This window comes from Lagenorhynchus albirostris, chromosome 2 (genome assembly GCF_949774975.1).
Source record: "Lagenorhynchus albirostris chromosome 2, mLagAlb1.1, whole genome shotgun sequence".
In the NCBI taxonomy this organism is placed as follows: domain Eukaryota; kingdom Metazoa; phylum Chordata; class Mammalia; order Artiodactyla; family Delphinidae; genus Lagenorhynchus; species Lagenorhynchus albirostris.
In genome coordinates this window covers 21,208,349-21,223,905 of record NC_083096.1, presented here as the reverse complement: position 1 = coordinate 21,223,905, position 15,557 = coordinate 21,208,349, and the positions used below count along the sequence as shown (strand labels likewise).

At 49.7% G+C, this 15,557-nt stretch overlaps 1 protein-coding gene and 1 pseudogene across 1 annotated transcript in view; one reads left to right on the top strand and one right to left on the bottom strand.

Annotated features, from left to right (window-relative positions):
- The window catches only part of CAPN2 (calpain 2), a 62,040-nt gene extending 51,482 nt beyond the window's left edge, over positions 1-10,558 (bottom strand). Inside the window, exons 1-2 of the mRNA XM_060127501.1 lie at positions 10,199-10,558; positions 5,581-5,650 (exon numbers count right to left, since the gene is read on the bottom strand). Of these exons, the coding sequence (XP_059983484.1) occupies positions 5,581-5,650; positions 10,199-10,435 (307 nt within the window). The 5' untranslated portion in view covers positions 10,436-10,558. The remainder of the gene's footprint in view (positions 1-5,580; positions 5,651-10,198) is intronic.
- Positions 872-1,753, top strand: LOC132507838 (poly(A) polymerase alpha-like; annotated as a pseudogene).
- Positions 10,559-15,557: the final 4,999 nt, after the last annotated feature.

The following is a 15,557-nucleotide window of genomic DNA, read 5'->3' as shown; positions in this document are numbered from 1 at the left end:
TTCATCCCTGGCGCGTTTATGGGCCTGTCTCAGGTGCAGCAGGAAAGGAAGCTGGGAGCCCAGGCAGCAGCCACAGGGGAGAAAAGCTGTGAAAACGCATTTGTAACCAGAAGAGCTGCCGGGGAGAGGACAGGAGGACTCACAGACCGCACACATCTGCCCCAGGAGCTGGGGGAAGCCACTGGGGTCGGGGACGGTGAGGGCAGTGCTGGGGCTGGCGGTGAAGCCATTGTTTTAAGAAACAGGAAAAAATATATTTATTTTCCCCACCAAACCAGCCAACACTTATTTTCTAGTTCTTTTTTTTTTTTTTTTTTTTTTTTAACTACAAGCACTCTTTTTTAAAAAAGGCACCTACAAATTCCAATAGAGGGGCATCCTACAAAATCCCGGACCAGTACTCCTGAAAAGTGACAAGGTCAACCAAAACAGGCTGAGAAACTGTCACAGCCAAGAAGAGCCTTAGGAGACATGACAACTAAATGTAATGTGGGGTCCTGGATGGGATCCTGGGACAGAAAAAGGACCTTAAGTAAAAACTAAAGAAAGCTAAAGTATGGTCTTTAGTTAATGATAATGTACCAATACTGGTTCATTAACTGTAACAAATGTCCCACACTTAATAATGTAAGAAGTTACCAGTAGGGGAAACTGGGCTGGTGTGTTTGGAATTCTCTGTACTATCATCTCAATTTTTCTGTAAACCTAAAACTGTTCTAACAAAGTCTATTAAAATGTTTAAAAGGCATCTATTAAAATGGCTTTTAAAAATTATAATTTAAGGGGGTTGGATCCAGGGCTGAGGCAGACACCCCTCACCCCCGTCTCAGTGGGTCATGCCCAGGGCGGCAGCGGGGGAGGCGGATGACTGGGCAGTGTCCGCGAAGGAGACCATGCGGTTTCCAGTTACAACGCAGGGATCAGAGCAAACACAGCTGCCGCAGAAGCACTATGGCATTACCTCTCCCATCAGCTTAGCAGCCCCCAAGGAGACTGACTGCCTGCTTACACAGAAACTAATTGAGACTCTGAAGCCCTTTGGCATTTTTGAAGAGGAAGGGGAACTGCAGCGCAGGATTTTTTAATTTGGGGAAAATTAAATAACCTGATAAATGAGTGGATACGAGAAATCAGTGAAAGCAAGAATCTTCCACAATCTGTAACTGAAAATGGTGGTGGAAAAAGTTTTACATTTGGATCTTAGAGATTACGAGTACATACAAAAGGTGCCGACATTAATGCATTGTGTGTCGTACCAAGACACGTTGATCGAAGTGATTTTTTCACCTCATTCTATGATAAGTTGAAATTACAGGAAGAAGTAAAAGATTGAAGAGCTGTTGAAGAAGCATTTGTACCAGTTATCAGACTGTGTTCTGATGGGATAGAGATTGATATTTTGTTTGCACGATTAGCACTGCAGACTATTCCAGGAGACTTGGGCTTAAGAGATGACAGCCTGCTTAAAAATTTAAATATAAGATGCGTAAGAAGTCTTAATGGTTGCAGGGTAACCGATGAAATTGTACATCTAGTACCAAACACTGACAACTTCAGGTTAACCCTGAGAGCTATCAAACTGTGGGCCAAACACCGCAACGTCTATTCCAATATATTAGGTTTCCTCGGTGGTGTTTCCTGGGCTATGCTAGTAGCAAGAACGTGCCAGGTTTATCCCAATGCAACCGCATCAACTCTTGTACATAAATTTTTCTTGGTATTTTCTAAATGGTATGTGTTTAGATTATATTAAAATAAAATGGATTGTAGACACTGAGAAAAATATATAATTTAAGAATCATTTAAAAAGTTATTTACAGTATTTAAAAATGGGAAAATAGGGAGAGGTTGAATTTGTTCAGGACTCTACAATTTGCCAATGTGTTTGCCTATATTAATCGCATTTTTCATCACAGCCCTGGGAAAGGGGTATTATCATTATTCCCATTTTATAGAAGAGGAAACTGAAGCTCAGAGAGCTTGGGTAACCTGCCCAAAGTCACCCAGGCTAGTAAGCAGGGGAGGAAGCAGGAACTGGAAACCTCCTTCCTGCACGCTTTTCCCACTGGCCCTGCCCTTCCCCACTCTCTGCTGAGCCGGGCTGTGGGGAGGGGCACCCCGTAGCCAAGCATCTCCTAGTGTTTGGGGGCCCACGTGACTTTTAGGGGTAGAGGCAGGGTGATCCACCTCTGAGGGGCCAGGTTACAAAGACACGGGGCTGTGTGGTTTCAACAGCTCTGACAGTGCTGGCAGCCTCGAGCCTTCCCCCAGGAAGCCGAGGGCCTATGGGGGAACCTGGCCAGGGCAGCTACCTTCCTCTGAGAGCTTTGAAGGCTCTGGGGCCCATGGGGGGCTCTGAGGGGGCAGTGGTTAAAGCCCAGCAGTGGCCCAGTGAAAACCAAAGGTAGGAGGAGCTCATCTCTGGGACCTCCTGGGCTCCTGGGGCCACTCCACGGCCATCACCTGTAAGAAGAGGCTGAAAGCAGCAACTCCAGAGCCATATTTAGCTGTAGGGCCAGCCTGGCCGAGGTTCAGCCTGGGTCTCCAGCCCTTCCTCCAGATGGGCAGATTTTTCCTCACTGACTCAGTGCTGAGCCCAACCAGGGTCTGCAAAGCAGATGGCTCACATCAGAGCAGTTCTGCAACCATGGTTGGAATTACTTTGGTGGGGCTTCCAGCTTACCCTCTGGGAAAGTGGGTGGGAGCTGGTGGATTAACCATTGCTGGGCAGCCCTGTGAAGGGAGGCAGGAGGCTGAGAAATGTACAAGTCCCAGGATGGGCCCCGCCCAGGTTCACTGGTGAACTGAGTGAGTCTCAGGGTAGAAAGTACAGGTAGGAAAATAAATTTTGCTTTGAGAATTTTACCTCCAAAATCCCTCAACATCGCCTCATGGCCACTTGTGATGGGAGTGAGAAGAGTGTGGAAAGCTTTACAATCAGATCAGGGTTCTTTCCTTTGGCAATTTTTAGCTTTGTGGCCTTGCATGGGCTCCCCACCCCCTGCCTCCAGATAAGGTAAGTTTTCTTATCTGCAGAGTGGGGATGAAAATATTTACTTGATTACATGAGACAATGCAATGAAAATGCTCCACGAGTTGCATACTGTTATACAGTGATAGGGGCTGTTATCATTCCTGCTCTGAGATAAGAGATCTGCCCTCGGTGCTTTGATTCTCCAGCACAAGATTTACACTCAGTGTCAGGCATGAGGAACGACTCTAGAATAGCTGACTGCCCCGTCCGTAGGGGATCTCTGAGGTCACCCCGTTGACTCTCCCCCTCCCTCCCATTTTCAGAAGAGACTGAGGTTCCAAGTGATGACGTGCCCAACGTCTGCCAACTAAGAGCTGAGCCTTGACTCGTATCTCTGGTTGTGTGGCCAGGTGTCACTGCCGCGGCCCCCCTGTTCCTGATGCCTCTGAACCTGCTGGGACCTGGTGACAGTCCCCACCCCATGCCCACCCTGTGTCCGGATGCCAGAATCAGAGTTCAGTCCACCACACTTCACAGATTGTAATCAAACCCAGATCCTCCAAAATAAAAGGCCAAGAGGACAAAACGGCCAATGTGGTGTAAAAAAAAACCTTAGAAATCACAGACCTGATTACTGAGAAATGTTTTAAAGGACTTACACTTAATCTTGTTTCTATTTGATTTGGTGCATATCATGGGGATTTCTACCCCAGGGAGTGTAAGCTTTGCGAGAGGCTCCTCTCCAAATGGCCTGACAGTATTTAACCAGGACTTAAATCTTGCAATTTGGCCCTTAAGATGTCATTAAACTTTAAAGTAGATGTTTAGTCTAGGTGTGGAATTTAGCCCGGGTATGACAGTTGTCCTTTTTTTTCCAGATTTCCTAAAGCCCCCATGGTTGGTCAAAGTCTCCATCAACTTCTAGCCCTGTTAACTTCCATTTTCTCTAACCAATGGATTTTCCGGGAGCACCCACCTAGGTGCCCTTGGCCCCCTGGGCATCTCTCTTTTGTGGGGGAGAGAAGGTGGGAAATGGGAGGTACGTTTTCTGTGGGTAAGAATGTGCTCTGGCATCTCAGGAATTTGCACACAGAGGCTGAGCTCAGAGAGCGGTGTTTGCACGCCCAGCCCTGGGTCATGCTCTCAGAGACCCATTTCACAAGGGGCTCCCAGTTGCCTGTCCTAACGATTCACACAAATGCCCTGACATCCCTCAGAGACTGAAAACTTTCCATGCCCCTTCTGGGGAGCCTAGCTCAGGGGTTAAACACACAGACGCTCTGCATTTGCATTCCAGGCCCTCACTTCAGCTGTTGGATGACCTCAAACAAGTCACTCCCAGCCTAGCTCAGGGGTTAAACACGCAGACGCTCTGCATTTGCATTCCAGGCCCTCACTTCAGCTGTTGGATGACCTCAAACAAGTCACTCCCAGGACAGAACCTCTGCTGGGTGGGCCAGGAAAGAAGGTACAATTCAAGATGATTAATTTTGTTACTGATAGACTGGTCTGGAACGCAAGTTGGAGCTGATGGCTCGAAACAAGTTTTTGGTTATTCGCAGCAAATAATCTCCTCCAGCGATCATAGGCCCATATCTATTATGAGTAAAAAAAATGAGCGTGGATTCTATGAGAATCTTAAATAGTGGTCCCAGGCACCATCGTTAAGACTTCTTTGCAGAACCCTCGGGTCCTGTACAGCAATAAACAACAAGGTCCTACTGTATAGCACAGGGAACTATGTTCAATATCTTATGATAAACCATGATGGAAAAGAATATGAAAAAGAATATATGTATAACTGAATCACTTTGCTGTACAGCTGAAATTAACACAACACTGTAATTCAACTTTACTTCAATAAAATAAATTAAAGAAAAAAAAAAGAAAACTTGGGGGCTTTCATGCCAAAGCTGGAGCAGGTTCCAATCTCAGCAGGCACTATGTCCAGAAAATCAGAGCTCAGCTACAGAGAGCAAGGTTTCAGACCCTCACGATTCAGCTACTCCAGTTGAACTTACTTAAACGAACATTTCAGTTGCCTCTGTGACAATAAGCGCCCACATTCACTGTTGTGATACCATGGTGAGCTCGTCCTGCAAACACTGAGAACGCCCTGGTACGTTAACTTCCTCCCAGCAGTGAGTGTGAGGGTTTCCTCTTCCTCCACACACTGAGTCACCATCCCACCCCTGAACCCCAGAGAACTGATGTCTCAGTGCTGCAACCAGGCCTGGGCTAGGCCTCCCACCTGGCCCTCAGCCCCGAGCCTGACTGTTCTGTGGGCCACTAGCAACACGGGCCCCGGGACATACAGACACCAAGGGTGGCTGAGATGCAGAAGCTCCTCCGTCTTCTAGTGGGAGTGTCTTTGTAACTTCAACAACTAGCCCAGGGCAGGGGACCCAGGAGGCCTCACTGCACATCTGTGCATTTGTCCGCCGCAGCACCGGGTCCTCAGGGGACAAGACATTCCAGGAAGCTTCTAGAACTGAAAATTGTCGAACTCTCTGGCAAGGGAGCGGAGCCATAGATCATCCCTCACGCCTTCTACCCACAGCCTTTCAGACAAGCCCCCGTAGCCTGTTTGAGATGCCATCACTTACCCAGGGCTCCTTGGCAGATGTCTGTGCGAGTGGCCCCTCCAGTAATAAATTGTGGATCATCGCAGATCTCCTGGAAACGAGACCCACAAAGTGCTGTCAACCCACCTGCCATGTGCTTCTGTAGTCAGGACACCTCGGTTCCCAGAAGGTGCATCGGACCCCCTCGGCCCCTTCCCCTCCCCTCTAGGGAAAGCTATGCAGTTACAGTTAGACTGCCACGGGACCCCAACGCTCCACACCGCCTACAGCCCACTTCATCACGCTACCTTCCTAGGGCCAGGGCAGTGCCAAGTCCAGCCTCCTCTGGGGGCCTCGAGACGGTCCTCGCTCTGGAGCTGCCCCGCCCGCTATGCCGGTCCCTCTCCTCTGTTCCTGCATGGAATTCCTCCCTCTCCCACACTCTTCTCTCCTTTTCCACATCTTACCATATCTCAAGACCCACTGCCACCAACTCCACGAAGCTCTCCTTCACAGTCCAGCCCTCACCCATCCTTTGGATCCTGAATCCCAGAGTATGTGTATTCTGCAATTTAGCAGCTAGTTGTGTGCTATGTGGTGGTGCTGGGTACCAGTCTGTCTTCCTAACACACGCTTCTTGAGGGCAGGGGATGGTATCTAGCCTTCTGGATTCATCCACGGGCCATGATACTTGGGGGTCCGCATACCGTGAGCCTGCTGTGTGTCAATACTGTGTGTGGTACTTTATCTCAGGCAGCCCTTCCAGGAGCACAGATGGACACTGACACCATTTCACAGGTGGGGAGACAGGCTAAGAGATAAAGCCACATATCCCAAGATACACTGCTCGTAAGCTGTAGATGGCACTGGGATTTGAACTCACCGGTGTAAACCATATATTCTTTCCCTCCTGCCCTGCCCCTAATGGATTACTAACAAGCCTCCAAGGGCTGTCCCACAGGTCACCTGCTGGAACCCAACCTTGAACAGTGCTGGCCCTTCTGCAGTCCCCTCTGAGTACGCTTCCTGATTCTGAAGAGCCCCACCCCAAAACCACAGAGGAAGTCAGGGCATGAATCTGGGCTTCCCTCGGCCGGGACCCCTTGGTTCGTAAGAGCTCCACCCCAGAGCGCCCAGCCCCCCGTACCCATCCCCCCACTGCCCTCCCTGTCAAGCAGCAGCTTTTCTTGGGTGAGGCCTGGATCTAGACCCTGGCCATCCCAGCTTAGTCTGCAGAGGCTCTTTTGGAATCCGCAGCAGAACACACTCCTTTCATGCCTCTGCATTGTCCCTTCCGTGTTAAGGTTGGGCTGTTTGGGGGAATGACAGGGACAGTGAGAATGCTTTTCTGCGGAGGCAAATGAAGCCAGCTTGGCCCAAGGCCTGCCAGCCAAACGCTTATCCTGCTGATGGAAGAGACTGGGTTTGGTGCTGGGAGCCCAAAAATCATACTGACAATCTTCAGTGTGCCAGGCACTTACCCTAGAAGGATTTTTCCACTATATTTGAGAAACTTCCTCACACCTTTGGCACCCTCTCCAAAGAAGGAAAAGTTTAGAGTGGCCCTTCGAGATGCTTCAGGAAATTGAAACTTGTCCACAACAGGAAGGGCACGGAATTAAATACGGAACTTAACAGTCCCAGGAAAGGGGTTGAGGGCTTGGGCCTTGGAGTCAGACAACCTGGGTTTGAATTCTGGCTCTGTCACTTCTTATATGGGTTCTATGACCCTGGCACGTTACTTCACCTCTTTAAGCCTCAGTTTCCTCATCTGTATAATGGGGACGGCGCTGACAAGCGTACCTACCACATCAGGTTGTTCTGAGGGTTAAATGAGATGACTATGTACACATGCCTTGGTAAGAGCTCTATAAAAGTCATCTACTATTAATTATTACTGGAGAAGTTGATCGTAATCACTGAACTTGAGGCAGGAGATGCAGGTTTGAGGCTAAGTTCAGCCAGCTGAGTATAAACAAATCATAAACCACTCAGAGGCCTTAGATGTTTCAGGGTAAGGTGGGGACTCACACACCTGCCCTCGCTCCCACCCGACGGGTGGTGCCGGCTTTTTCCTCGCTGTGCCTCTGCGTCAGCCACAGGGACTGCAGCCCTGTGCTCCTCAGCCTCCTTCCCAGCCCCCAGCCCTCTGTGGCCAGAGGAGCAGCCCCCGCTCCAGGGCTGGCCTGCTCCCCTGCCTCCCTCCTGCAACCCTACTCTCACTTCCTGGTGGCTCCGTTTCACCGTCTCCCCGCTGCTTTTCTCTCTGGGACCTGACATATAACACATTCCAACTGTTCTCATCTGAAAACCAGCCTCTCAAGCCCCAGGTCCCATTCTCCCCGACACTTTTCCTCCTCTCCTTTCACAGGCCCCCTTCTGGAATTAGCTGGGCGCGCTCTTCATTTCCGGTTCCTTACTTTGGGGTCTACAGCCATCCGGCTTCTACCCCATTGCAATTCTATGCCACTGCGATTGCTCTGTTACAGTTACCAATGACTTGCTTCCATCTAGATCCAGTAGACACTTGTCTGTTCGCCTTGTCTGACCCGAACCACAGTGGTGTTGGAGAAGGCAGAGAGGGCGGCTGTGAGCTGTGGCTCTCGACACCCATAGGCTGGACACAGTCCTGGCTCCACCCCAGACACCTGTATGAGCGAATAGCTAACCTCCCCCGGCCTCAATTTCTTCAACTACTGAATGGGACAATAACAGCTACCCTCCCCCTTGGATGTGCAGTGCACACCCTGTCCCGCCCTAATCTGGGGCCCTAAAATAGTCTCGGATCTCTATTTCCCCATCTGGAAGTCCTACAGGCATTTCCAACTGTTGGGTGACCTGTCTGTGTCCCCTCACTAGCCCCTAAAGCCTTCAGGGGCAGAAACCATATGCACTGTGCCTGGCATTCAGTAGGTGTTCAAGATACGCTTATTGAGTGAATGAAAGAATAAGCAAAGAAGTATGTAAATTCACTTTGTAAACTGTAAAGTGCTATACAAATGTAAGGCGAATACATTCTCGTTTATCACTTTCACAGCTGTAATTCTGTTTGAGGCTGATTAGTCTTGCATTCACTCATTCCACAAATAGTCACAGTCTTTGTTCGCAGATGTATCCCAAGCATTTAAGACACTGCCTGACATAACAGGCACTCGATAAGTATTGTTAAATGAATGAATGAACGAATGAATGCATACTCTGAATGCACTGGGGATAGACTGGTGCACAATACACACATGGTCCCTGCAGTTCACTAGGAAGGACAAACAAATATATGTAACTACATTTATAAGTTGTGAAAATGCTATGAAGGAAATTAGCAGGGTTCAGTGATAAAGAATAACAAGATGAGAAGGGGGCTGCTAAGAATGGTCAGGAAAGATCTCTTTGGGGAGTTGACATCTAACTGAGTCCCAAAGAGTAAGTGAGCCAGACCCCAGAAAACCAGGAAAGAGCATCCCTGGCAGGTGAGGCAGGAAAGAAATGGGTGCCCTTGAGAAACTAAAAGGTGCTGGGCCTGGTGCGCCAGTGGGGAGAGGAAACTATGTAGGCATCACCTCTTCTTTTAGACGAAGAAACGGAGGCAGGGAGGTTAAACGGCTCACGCAGGTTAGCAAGAAATGAAGTCAAGTGCTCCAGGCCAAGGACACTTCCTACTGAACTTGCTGCCTACGGACTGGGTTTGGAGCAACAGAAGGTGACTAGCGGGTGGGGGTGAGGGGCTCAGAGAAGTGGGAGCAGGGCGGGAATGTTTATTTCCCTAACAGGAGTCTGGAGCCTGTATTTCCCAGGAAGCCTCCTTGAGGTTTGGTGGGGGAAGATCGGTGAGGTGTCCCATAGGACATGGGGCCAGGAGGGGTTCCAGGGGAAATAGGATGGACAAACTAATCAGGAAGGAAACTGTTCCAAGGCCTGCCAGGGCAAGGAGGACAGAGACCCAGCGGGGCGGGATAAGGGAACACCGAGGGGCCCTTGAGATGCAGGGGTGAGGATTCTGGGAGGGTGAGTAAGGTGCAGGAACTGGCTCCTGGCTGCATCTCCCCTGTCCTTTTGATAATCCCCAGGGTAAATGTTACAGGGAGGTCGGCCCCCATTTGGAAAAATAAACAGGAAACTCCGACTGGATAAATCTAACCGTGGCTGCATGAGGCAATCCTTAGTCACAAAGGACCAGGCCAGGCATGGAGTTTCTCCCTTCCTGAAGCAGCCTAACCGAGTTAGAGACCGACTTTTCCCGGTTGGATAGTGTCCCACTCACCCCACCCCCGGCACCCTGCCTCCCTTCTCCGCAGACTCTCTCCCCACCGGAGTCCAACAAGTTTTCTCCACGTTCCCCCTATATCAACCCAGTTTTTGTGAGTTTTTGCTGGCGGGACTGCTAGTGGGATTTACGGGCAGCGTGCATTTCGGCCCGTCCTGCGGGCGCCGTGGGTGGCAGAGGGGACACGGGCGACCGCGGAGCTTCCCCCGACCCCGCGCCTGCAGAGTCCCCGGCTGGGCAGCGCGGGGACGGGGCTCCCGGCTGCGGGGCTCGGCTCTGCGCGCTCCCCGGGCTCCCCGCGCGCTGGGCCTGGTTCTCGGCTGCCGCGAGGCCCGGTCGCTGCGCCTCCGGTCTCCGCGCCCCGCCCGCCCCGCATCCCGCCGCGGGCCCGCTGCCTACCGTGGGCCGCTTCCACTCGATGCCCCGGGTCTTGCTGGAGTAGGGTCCCAACTCCTTGAAGCCCAGGGAAGACGGGAGGGCCGGGAAGGACGGGTCCTGGAAGAGCGCCCCGGCCTCCAGGCACTCGTCCCGCAGCGCCGCGTAGTCCTGGTTGAGGTACTTGATGGCCCTCTCGTGCGAGCCCAGCCCCTCGGCCGCCTCCCGGTCCCTCGCCAGCTTGACCGCGATGCCCGCCATGGTCGGCCCGGTGTCCGCGCTGCGCGAGCGAGAGTCTCAGCGGCTGCTCTGCGCGTCGCTCCGCAGGGGCGCGGCCAGGGTTCGGCGCGCGGTAGCGGGACTGGGAGCGGCCGCCGTGGGTGATGATTCACCCGGCAGGGCAGCGCACTCCGCGCGTCGGGGCGTGGCCTGGCCGCTCCCCGCCAGCTCGGCGCGCGGCCCTAGACCCTGCCGGCCGGCGGCCTGCACAGCGCCGGCGGGAGGACGGCGGCGGCGGCCCACAGGGCCGGTGCTGCTACCTGCGGCCGGCGCCTGGGATGGCCGAGCCGGCTCGCGCCGTGCACCTGGGCGTCCTGGTGGAAAAGTGGGGACTCAAACCCAACCCTGAGCGAAACGCGAGGCTGGGGCTGTCCTGACTCTCCAGGACACACCCTGTGAGTCAGAAGATCGGGGAGAGAGCTCCAGGGGACTAAATTAGCTCTGTGAGAAGGTTGTCCCTCCGCTATACTCCCAATTGGCAGATGGGAAAACTGAGCATCAGAGAGGTTCAATGACATCATCCAATGTTGCACAACTAATTAGAGGCAGAACAGGAATTCTAAGTCACCAGAGGCATGTTACAATCATGACCAGTAGCTACACACTGCTACTGGTTAGCTATATGATCACAGATAGGGTGGCCAGATTTGGCAAATAGAAATGCATCCACCTGTAATAGGAAAGAACAAATCTGACTCCATATTAGATCTGTTTTGTTGCCTGTGTTTAGTCATGCTGGCTCCGAACCTTTTGTAAAAGAATGTTATCTACAGCCTGAAATATACAGGATAGCCTATTCCCAGGGCTCTGACCTTTAAGAGTACATTCATATAGAGATAAAAAGTTGCAAAACAGAGAATAACTTTTGTTTCATTGGAGGTTTACAGGAACATCTTCACCTGACCAACATGAACAGCTACAAGAAGGAAGGATTCCAACACCAAGAAGTTTGCAACAACCAACCATGCCCCTCCCTCATCTTGCCTTTAAAAGTACTTTGCTGAACTTCTTGGAGAAGTTGGGGGCATTTTAAGCATGAGACAGCCTTCTTGCATAGCCCTGCAACAAATCTTTCTCTGCTCCAAACTCTGTTTCGGTTTGTTTGGGCTCGCTATATGTCAGGCACATGAACTTGCGTTTGGTAACACACCCAGTTAAATTTGATTTTCAGGTAAACACTAATGATTTTTAGTATAAGTATATCCCAAATATTGCACGGGGGCATACTTAAACTAAAAAATTATTTCCTACGTAGGGGAGCAAAATTTGCCACCCCAAAATATCTCTCTGGCATGTGGATTATTTTGAGCTGAAAACAGTCAAGGCCCAAAAGACTCAGGAAGAAGCTTTGACCTTCCCGGTAACTGCCTAAAGAATTTAGATAAAGGGCCTCTTTTCAGAAGAGAGCCATCACCAGAGATGTGTGCAAAGAATGTGGGCTCACTGTGGTGGGGAAGACTGGCCTAGAGACCAGATTCCTCCCTGTGTCCCATTGTCTCCACCTGGCCCAGCAAACATCTGTTTACCAAATATTTGCTTTTCCATCTCCAAGTCAATTGTCTTCTGCCCCTTTGAAGTCCCAAACCCCTACCACCAACATCCTCATTTGTCTTTAGCTGAAGATGGTGTTTAAGGAGAGGGCTTCAGCCAGTTTGGCGAGTTACTCAGTTTTTCTGGCTCTCTCCCATGTATACGTGGTATTAAACTTGTATTTGATTTTCTTTTGTTAACCTGCCTCATGTCAATTTGATTTTTAGACCAGCCGGAAGAACATAGAAGGGTGGAAGAAAATTTCTTCTTCTCTAATTGCTATTTATCTGAAACTCACTTTTAACTGGGAGGACGGAGTCCATATTGGTAAAGCCTTTAGAACACTGCCTGTGTTAGGGGCCACTGTGACCATTCTGCTCGTTGAAGAGGTAGTGTGAGATTCTTGGCTCATACACAGGAATGGGTGTGTGCCAAGGAGTGCGGTCGTCCCTTCCTCTCCATCTCTGTGCTAATATGGAAGAATTCGTGTTTCAGTGGAAAGCTATGCACTGTTTAGAACAGTACTTCTTTTTTAAATTTTTTAAAAAATTTATTTATTTATTTTTGGCTGCGTTGTGTCCTCGTTGCTGCGCGTGGCATTTCTCTAGTTGTGGCGAGCGGGGGCTACTCTTCATTGCGGTGTGTGGGCTTCTCTCGTTGTGGAGCACGGGCTCTAGGTGTGCGGGTTTCAGTAGTTGTGGTGCGTGGGCTTAGTAGTTGTGGTGCGTGGGCTTAGTAGTTGTGGCTCGCGGGCTCTAGAGTGCAGGCTCAGTAGTTGTGGCACACGGGCTTAGTTGGTCCGTGGCATGTGGGATCTTCCCGGACCAGGGCTCAAACCCACGTCCCCTGCATTGGCGGGTGGATTCTTAACCACTGTGCCACCAGGGAAGCCCTAGAGCAGTATTTCTTAACTGAGGGTGAATTTGCCCCCTCCTCCCGGCCTTGGGTGACCCTTGGCAATGTCTGGAGATAATTTTTGTTATGATGGGGTGCTACTGGCCTCTATTGGGTAGAAGCCAGGGATGCTGCTAAACATCTTGGATGTCTAGGACAGCTCCCCACAAAACAAAGAATTACGTGGTCCATGTCGACTGAAAAAAAGAAAGAAAAAAACACAACGTGAGAGTTGTGAGTTAAGTTTTTTGGGGGCAAAATGAGAATTATAGCCTGGCAGACAGCCTCTCAGCTCTGAGGAACTGCTCCGAAGAGGTGGGAGGAGGACGGTACACATGTGATTTTGGTGACGGGGGATACATACAGTCAAGCTCACATCTTGGCAGAAGGCTGCAGCTAGTCACAAGGAGACGTCTCCATGAATGGTTTTAGTGCTTTCCTAGATGTGAGAAGGTGCAAGAAATCGGGCTCATAAAATCTTCTCCTGAAAATATCTAACTATCTAAAGGCCTGTTCTGCCAGTTTTTCTCAGAGCACAGTGCCTCATTCCTGATCTCCACCCTGAACTCCTTTCAGCGGGTGTTGAAGGTCAGCGACTTTGAGAGCCAGATGGGAAGTGACAATTGTTAGTCAGCATCCAAAGATGTCAGTAATGCCGAGGCTGAGAAAGTCTGGTTTAGAGCACCTCCTCCCAAGTTATCTGCTTCCAGCCTTTCACTGTTTTTGAGTCATTTTACAACCAAAGTTGTAGATAACAGTAGCAGTGCAAAATAATTTTTCTCTACATGCAAATTAATTCTGTTCAGTGTGGGGCGGGGGATCTCCCTCCCCACCGTGGAGAAGCCAGTTGAGTCCATTTGCACATTCATTTCAATATTCTTTATTCTTTACTTCATATAAATCTGTGCCTCTTTGACTTTTCCTTTGAATCAGTCATAACATATGCTTAGTTGCCTCATTTAATTAATAAGTTAAATAAAATCTTTAAAACTTGTTCATTTTATATCCGTATGTGAGTCATGATTTTACCTTTTTTTTTTTTAATTATCTTTTAGTCTGAGGAAGACCAGATAAAGTGGCATTTTAGTCAATCTTGAAGGACAGTTTGAGATTTGAATATTCAGGATTTTTTAGTGAAACAATGATCTGTCAGGAAAAATTGAAAAGTCTTTGGAATTACAAAGTATTCCTGGTGTTCTATGGAATTAGGTGAAGCCTAATCACCCTGCCAGGGGTCAGATCTGCAGCGGTCTGTGCCTTTCACAGTCTTCAGGGTATTTTACTACTCTGTGCATTGTAGAAATGGATAGTAATGCAAATAATTATTGTCCATGTATATGCAAATGAACTTCTTTGGGTAGAAGCGCAATCAAACGGATTCCCTCCCTCAGTTTTGCATCTATTAACAAATTCCATTCAGCATTCCTAATTGTTCTTTTGCATTCTCCTTTAAACTATTTTTTTTTAATATCTACTGGTTCCCTCATTTATTCATGAGTTAAATCAAATCTTTGACATGTAGTTATTTTATATTTGTATGAGAGTCATTATTTACTCTTTTTTGTGTGTGTGTGGTACGCGGGACTCTCACTGTTGTGGCCTCTCCCGTAGCAGAGCACAGGCTCCGGATGCGCAGACTCAGTGGCCATGGCTCACGGGCCCAGCCGCTCAGCGGCATGTGGGATCTTCCCGGACCGGGGCGCAAACCCGTGTCCCCTGCATCGGCAGGCGGACTCTCAACCACTGCGCCACCAGGGAAGCCCCCATTATTTACTCTTTTAACAGACACTTTGTGGACAGGCTCTGTTATGTCATGTGCACATTATCGCCTCTTAATAAATGATGGAGAAATAAATAAAATGGGTGAGAAATATTCAAGTGAAATAGAGGCATTTTTCTTGGATAAGAGATGGATATTGGGCACTCGATGCGCTAACTTCAAGTGTTTACAGGATTGTCCTGGAGAAGAGGAAGTGTATTCATTCTGTGTTGCTCCAGAGGGAGAAGTGGAACTAGTGATCGACTTAAAGGGGCACAGATTTTAATTCAACATAAAAACTAATTAAATAGTGGCTTGTGACGCAGAGATTCCAGCAGCACTGGCTGTGTTCAAGGGGTCAGGGGTTCCCCAACTCGGCTGAGTATCAGAATCACTTGGGGTCACAAAGTGTTTGGTCTTTAATGATTGCGGGCCAGCCAGATGGGGGTCCTTCTGCTGGAGGGGCCTGCAGAGATAGGGCCTGGTGACCTATGGGGTTCTTTCATAGCCAAAGATTCCATGGCCTCAAGGTTTGCAGGCAGATGGTATGAGCCAGCCCTGCAGGTACTTTTCCATCATTGTAAGGTCGGATCTTAACAAACGGCACCACGAAACAGAGGAAAGCTTCAAGTGAGCTTTATCAGGGAGCGCTCCCGGGCGAGGTTCACTGCTCCGAGAGAAAGGGGGCCAGAGAAGTCGCACCTGGGCGAGGGTTGGGCAAGATTTTATAGAGGAAGAAGGGAAAGGGGTGTGGTGAATCTGGGAGGGCACAGGGTATTCCTTATTTGGTGGTCTTTTCGGGTATCCTGGGGGACCGTTGGTCCCGCCCCTCGAAAGGCGGGAAGGCTGGGCCGGGTTCAAAGTCCCCACGTCAGTTTCTGGAACTGGGTGGTCCGGAATGTCTCCAGGGCAGTTTCTGGA